A 7,317-nucleotide genomic window follows, 5' to 3' on the forward strand; every position below is an offset into this window, starting at 1 on the left:
ATATTTGGGTGGCTCGGATGGGCCGAACGTCTTACTGTCTTTCTTGGTAGGAGTCTTACGGCAAAAATGTTGTGAGATTTTCTACGATTGTGTCTCTTTGTGAAACTGCTGAATCAGTTCTCTTTCAAAATACCTTGCACTGTCAGAGGCGAGGTGGGCATCCGAGAGTCGATCTCAACGAGGCAAACGTGGCCAGGTGCTAACGGCCATGGGGTCCGGGTGGGAGTACAGTCTTCACTGGAGCCTTTTTTTTAACTTTGTTTATAAGTTTTCACAACACAGCTGGGGACAGTGGCGGTGGCTCTGAAGACCCACTCCCTTGTTAAGGACTCTTGCCCCTCTCTGCGTAGGGGAGGGTTGTTTTCGACGGGCCAGTGGCAGAAACGGCAGATCTCCCGACACTGCCACTCGCACCTGTGCATAAAGGGCTTCGCCCTACGTCACCCCCCAGGCGCTGGACCGAGCCCTTCCGCATCCCGTGGCCTCTGCACAGGGCTGTGTCCCCTCTTCCGTCTAAGACACACCCACAGGGTTCCCTCCACGAAGCTGAAGACACTGACTGGGTCCCTTGTGCAGAACACCTCGTCTTCGGGTGCTTTGCCTGATCCTCCTGGAGACAAAGCCTGAATATAGCAAATACGTGAAGGGAGAACTGCAAGTCCTCGCGTGCACGGGCTGCACGCAGTTCCAGGCAGGGTCCCCGCGCCTCTCGGGCTCTTGGGCAGGACCACGAAGGAAAGGTGCTCCCTGTGCAGTCACCCCCGAACACCGCATCTAGGGTCACACCTCTTCCTTTGTCCTTTACTCTCTACGAGCATGGCGGCACCTGCAGAGCCCCGACCTGGGCTGCGCACTCTGGGCATTATTCACAAGGTCAGAGGCTTTTCTGGTCCAAGAACCGACAAGTTGTGCAAATAAGGCAGCACGGGATGGGCTGCCCAGTGGGACGGTGCCGATATCAGAGCTGAGGAAGTCCACCGGCAGCCCCGGGGGTGGAGGAAGCTTCCTGGGAGAGAGGAGGCTTGGGCCAGGGCTTTGGGGATGGGCAGGATTTGGAAGGCGCGGCTGGGGAGAAGGGGGTGCAGCTGAAGAAAGGCAGGATCCCAGAAGCAGCCAAACGCCAGGGTGCAGCCTTGCCCTGGGGCCCCAGACAAAAGCAGCAGCTCCTAAACCAGTTAAACTGGACCCAGAGGAAGGGCCAGACAAAGCACCCCAAGACGGGCGTTCTGTACGACAGGGGACCCGGTCGGTGTCTTCAGCTGTGGAGGGAACACAGTGGGTGTGTCTTAGAAGAGGGGACACATCGCTGTGCAGAGGCCACGGGATGCGGGAGGGCTCGGTGCAGCGCCTGGGGCTGGTGATGACGCTGGGGTTACGGAGGGTGAGGCCCTTTATGCACAGCTACACGTCTGCTCCAGAAGATACGGGAGGCGTCTCCCTGCGGTCCTGGAACCGGAGGGGGAGGAGTGACCAGACCTGAGACCTGTGTCCTGAGGCACCAGGGGTTCACCCAGGCGCGGCACAGGATAAATGCTGCGTGTCGTCCTGTTTGGTTTTGGTTTTTTAATTAATTTATTTTTATTTTTGGCTGCGTTGGGTCTTCGTTCCAGTGCACGGGCTTCTCATCGCGGTGGCTTCTCTTGTTGCGGAGCACGGGCTCTAGGCGCACGGGCTTCAGTAGTTGTGGTTCGTGGGCTCAGTAGTTGTGGCACACGGGTTCAGTAGCTGTGGCTTGCGGGCTCTAGAGCGCAGGCTCAGTAGTTGTGGCGCACGGGCTTAGTTGCTCCGCGGCATGTGGGATCTTCCCAGACCAGGGCTCGAACCCATGTCCCCTGCATTGGCAGGCGGACTCTCAACCACTGTGCCACCAGGGAAGCCCTGGTTGTACATTTTTAATAATGGTGACACAAACATAATTCATTTAAAATAAATGTATTAACTTGAACTCCAGTAGTTTGGACTTTGTGGCAGTTCCACAAAAGCTTGACTCTAATTTGAGCTTTGAACTATTTGTGAAGAAAAAATTTGTTCAGCAAATGGGTGAAGTAAGCCCAGGTTCGGGAAAATGTGTTCTCTATCAAGGGAGCAGTTTCTCCTCCTGTCAAAGCATTTTCAAAGTGCTGTCTGCATTCTGACTTCGTAGAAAGCAGTTCCCCCAGTATTTGTTTCGCTGCTGTACCCCGGCGCGTAGGTCGGGCTCAGTAATAAACTGTGTGTGGAGGAAGGACCCCGTGGGGGACTGGCAGAGCGCAGTCACCGGGGGCCGTTTCCCCTCTGTTCTGCCGATGGCCCCCCTGCGGCGCTGGCGCCTGCCCTGTCCCCGCCAGCCGGGCTGGAGAGTGACCGGGGACATGAGCCTCTGACAGTCCAAGCTCCGTGGATCTTGTGTTTGTCTTGGCCGCTCCATGAGGCAGGTGGGATCTTAGTTCCCCGACCAGGGATCGAACCTGGGCCCCCTGCAGAGGAAGTGCAGAGTCTTAACCACTGGACCGCCAGGGAAGTCCCATAAAGGCTTCCTGGATCTTAAAGCAACCTGTCTTCAAGGCCACGGTCCCTAAGAAGGGTACTGCAGATACAGACTAGTATCTGTGTCAGTACAAAGACTGTGAAGATTAAAAACCAGAAGTTTGCAAAGGTTAAAAATCGCACCCGACCTTGGGCCCTCGCGCTGATCGCGGCGTGCAGGTGGCCGGTCAGGAGTGCAACCCAGTGGCCGCGGCGTCGGCCTTCCTGAGCGCCAGCTCCTTCGGGGCAGGACTCTTCTACCAGGGCTGCGGCTCTGCCACCGCCTTCCCTGCTCTGCCTCTTCCTGAGTGGGGACGAGCAGGGTTCCCGGGCTCTGCAGGGTCCCCGTGGGAGGGTCGTCTGGCACCCGCAGCACGTGTGCACCTTGGTGAAAGGACCCCACGGCGGGGGGGGGATGCTTTCGTGTGAGGTGCCTGTTCTGAGTGGCAGGGTGGTCTTAGGGTATCCGGGTTAAAAACGGCTTGCTTTATTGATGGGTCTGTAACCCAGGGCCCAGAGCTGAAGGCAGTCCAGCGATAAACTCACTTCCCTTTTTTCTTGTTAAAAAGAACTGGCTCAACATTTTACAGAGAACTTACATTTGTGTTTTCCCTTTCACAACAGGATGTTCATGATGTGTGCAAACGCATGTTTTTTTTTTTTTTTTTTTTTTGCGGTACGCGGGCCTCTCACTGTTGTGGCCTCTCCCGTTGAGGAGCACAGGCTCCGGACGCGCAGGCCCAGTGGCCATGGCTCACGGGCCCAGCCGCTCCGCGGCATGTGGGATCTTCCCGGACCGGGGCACGAACCCGCGTCCCCTGCATCGGCAGGCGGACTCTCAACCACTGCGCCGCCAGGGAAGCCCCAGCAAACGCATGTTTTTTGTTAATTCTGGTTTAAACATACGGTGACAGGCACCGCCTGAAGGCTGATGCCGTATCCTGGGTTCAGGGTCTAATTGTCATTAGCTGTGAGGCGTGTGTAGATGCGGGTGCTGACGACAGAAACAAGCTTCACGGTCACCTTTATGAAACAGGCAATGTCTACTTCGACCTGCGGTCAAGAGGAGACAGATACGGCAAGCTGGTCGGCGTGGCCCCTGCCCCCATGGGAGAGACAGGTGGGTCCAGCCTCTCACTGCCGTGGGGTTCTGGGGACAAAGCCCAGACCCTCCCCTGCTCTCTCAGACGTGGCGATGTTGCCAGACGTCGATCACACCCGAGTTTTCGATTGAGTTGGGTTTTTTTGGAATAGAGAGACCGCGCAGAGTAGGAAGTTGCTGCAGAACGTGACACGCGGCCTCCCGTTCCTGCCTGGGGCGCTCTGCAGGCGCACACGCCGTCTGCGCTGTCACGTCTTAATGCTCTTGTCCACCTGGCTGCTGTCACGTGTTAAATCCCTGTAGGTATTTTATCATACGTAAATGCCCGCATAAACTTGCCCGTGATTCCGCCGCTTTTCATGTGCTTTAAAGGCGACTCCAATCTACCTCTTGAGACTTCTAGTTAAGTTCCCATACGTATTTTAGCATGTATGACATTCCCACGGTATTCGAATCTATCCCTACACCCTCTTCTGCAAAGTCATTTTTGTGGAGAAGAAATAATAAGTATATAGAACTACATGAAAAATAATTGGGAGATTGGGATTGACGTAAACATAATTTTAAAGGATACTATTGAGATTTAACAAAACCAAACAAAAAATGAGCAAAAACCCAAAAGACAAGTTGTCTGAGTCATCTCTGCTTTTAGGCATAACCCTCCTGCCCTATGACCCGTGTCGTTTCAGTCTAATTACAGCGGGTGTGTTGAGTTGACTCCCCAGAACAGTTCTTCTAACTTGTGCGCAGTCGCTGTTATCCTGCTTCCGTCCTGGACCATCCACGCCTGCGAGGTGTGGCCCCGGCCTTAGGGAAGCAGAGGAGGAACTTCGGATACCTACACATTCTAGCATCAGCAACACTTTAAAAATATATATATACTTTATTTTTTCGAGCAGCTTTAGGTTCACAGCAGAATTGCGTGGCAGGTCCAGAGAGTTCCGTATGCCCGCTGCCCCGCTGCACACAGCCCCCTCGTTATCAGCACTCCCCCAGAGTGGTGGACCTGCACTGACACGCCAGCCTCACCGCGAGTCCATAGTCTACATCAGGGTTACACTTGGTGTCTCTCTGAGTTTAGACGGATGTGTAATGACAGGTATCCGTCATTATAGTATCACGCAGAGAGTTTCTCAGCCCTAAAGATCCTCTGTGCTCTGCCTTTTCATCCCCTTCCCGCCCCAGCCTCTGTCAGCCACTGATCTCTTTACTGTCCCCATTGTTTTGCCTTTTCCAGAATGTCATAGAGTGGGAATCATACAGTCTAGCCTTTTCAGACTGGCTTCTTTCATTTAGTAATACGCATGTAAGAGTCCTCCTTTTTTTTGTTTTTTTTTTTTTGATGTGGACCACTTTTAAACTCTTTAATGAATTTGTTACAATACTGCTTCTGTTTTATGTTTTGTTTTTTTGGCTGCGAGGCAGGTGGGATCTTAGCTCCCCAGCCAGGGATCGAACCTGCACCCCTTGCACTGGAAGGCGAAGTCTTAACCACTGGACCGCCAGGGAAGTCCCCCTACATGTTTTTTCATGGCTCGAAAGCTCACTTCTTATCAGCATTGAATAACACTCCATTGTCTGGATGGACCACAGTTTGTTTATCCATCACCTACTGAAGGGCATCTTGTTTTGGAACATAAAGAGAGCCCCGTACCGGCTTGTCCTATAACCCTGAACCCCCCTCTTCTGAATTTTCTTGCTTTCTGAATGTGATTGATACAAATACCCTGGTATTTTCCTTTTTGCTCTCATTATCATCTCTCTTTGAAAACAGTTACTCTGAAACTCAGCTACTGACAGAGACGGAATGAGGGAGCATGAGAGCACGTGTGGAGTTGGCCCCTCAGCAGCATCACTGCATGTACTTGAAGCCCCGCACGCAGCTGCACTGCTGGGGGACTACGTGCTTCTCTCATGTTATAGATAAAAGTACCTGATAGCTGTCTAGCTTTCACGTGGCAAAGAGAAAAACACGTGCATAAGAAATGTGAGGTTACTCCTCAGAGGAACGCAATCGGGGACGTGCGTCCTGCCTGTTTGGGGGTGACTGTGTTGGTTCGTTCTGGACTCCCTCCCGCTGATTAACCGTCTGTCACTGGCAGATCACTCTGACAAGCGGCATGCCAGCGACTTTGCCCTGTGGAAGGCGGCGAAGCCCCGGGAGCCGTCCTGGGCCTCGCCCTGGGGAGACGGGAGGCCTGGCTGGCATATCGAGTGTTCCACCATCGCCAGGTGAGGTTTTCCCGGAGTCGTCTGTGCTGTGATGCACACGCTCGGCCAGCAGAGGGTGCAGGTGGGGGCAGGCTTGGTCCTAGTGCCGGCAACGCAGGTGTTTGGAAAGGAATCTTAGCGCCCGGGTGGGACCGGCCGTGGGAAGGGAAGCAGCAAAACCAGAACACGTTTATCTCCCCAACATCAGCGCTTGTTCTCTTTGGTAGAAGAGCCCGCTTTGCAGTTAGTTCTTGACTGCCCGTCACACGCAGGCCAGCTCCGGGGGTGCCTGCATCTCTTCCGCGGTAGGTTCAGGAAGGCGGCCAGGGACCTGGGCCAGGGGCTGGACCCCCATCCTTGGCCCCAGAGCTGGTCCTGGACCAGGCGCCTCGAGCGTGACCCCCAGCGTCCCCTTCCGTCTGCCCTTTCTGCCGGCTCTGTCTCGGGCAGCACCACGCCCAGGACGTTTCTGTCTTGGGAACCCCTGTAAACACAGCGCTTCTCTGGTCCCCATTCTCCTCCAGGGGACCCTCTTTTTTGTCTCTTCTCTCACTGTCCACGCATCCCCGCTGTTGTCTGACGGGCGTCCCCACCCACTCTGGTCTCCGGAGGTCACGGTGACCGTCAGCCCCATCTGCGACGGGCCGCTGACACCCCTGCTCGCTCCCTGGCTTCTGTGGAACAACGTTCTTCTGGTTTTGTTGTCTCTGCTGGGGCCTCATCCACCTTCCTTTTGTGGACCTGCCCTGTGGACCGTCCCTCCGGCATCTGCGCTCCCTTGCCTCTGCCTGTGTGTGTTTGTGTGTGTGTTTGTGTGTGTGTGCGTGTGTCTGCGTGTGTGCTCGTGGGTACTGAAGGCCGCATCCCGGCTGGGCTCTCCACTTCCAGCCTGTCCCGGGGGTTCCCACCATGGTTCCCTGAGCCCTGCACGTTAACTCATGGATTTTGATACATCTGATGTGTTTCAGATATTTATTATAATCAGTTTTTTTAAATTAATTAATTTATTTTTGGCTGCATGGGGCCTTTCTTGCTGCATGTGGGCTTTCTCTAGTTGCAGCGAGTGGGGGCTACTCATTGCGGTGGCTTCTCTTGTTGCGGAAGACGGGCTCTAGAGCGCAGGCTCAGTAGTTGCGGCACACGGGCTTAGTTGCTCTGCGGCATGTGGGATCTTCCCGGACCAGGGCTCAAACCTGTGTCCCCTGCATTGGCAGGCGGATTGTTAACCACTGGGAAGCCCCTGTAATCGGTTTTTAAAATTAGAAACAAAGTATGATTAAGGTGAACATTTCAAAGTACTAGCCACACCCCAGATTTTAAGATCAGCAAACCCAGTCGTCCTCCTATCGGCTGTTGTATGTAGCAGCCCTCTGGCTGGGCGTGAACGTTATCTAAGAGCAGGCTGCCCTGTGCCTCGACCCCACGCTGGTTTCGTCTCTGGTGTAGGCTCACCCCACTCTACGGGGGGAAGCCTCACCCTCCGCCACCCGCCTGTGCCA

General features: G+C 54.5%; 1 protein-coding gene across 5 annotated transcripts in view; it reads left to right on the top strand.

Annotated features, from left to right (window-relative positions):
• The window catches only part of CARS2 (cysteinyl-tRNA synthetase 2, mitochondrial), a 35,603-nt gene that overhangs the window by 13,771 nt on the left and 14,515 nt on the right, over positions 1-7,317 (top strand). For all 5 annotated transcript variants that reach the window (XM_024754010.1, XM_024754012.1, XM_024754011.1 and 2 more), the window contains 2 exons: positions 3,542-3,625; positions 5,710-5,839. In XM_024754010.1, coding sequence (XP_024609778.1) covers positions 3,542-3,625; positions 5,710-5,839 — 214 coding nt within the window. The remainder of the gene's footprint in view (positions 1-3,541; positions 3,626-5,709; positions 5,840-7,317) is intronic.

Source organism: Neophocaena asiaeorientalis, unplaced genomic scaffold (assembly GCF_003031525.2).
Source record: "Neophocaena asiaeorientalis asiaeorientalis breed wild unplaced genomic scaffold, Neophocaena_asiaeorientalis_V1.1 scaffold684, whole genome shotgun sequence".
Taxonomy (NCBI): domain Eukaryota; kingdom Metazoa; phylum Chordata; class Mammalia; order Artiodactyla; family Phocoenidae; genus Neophocaena; species Neophocaena asiaeorientalis.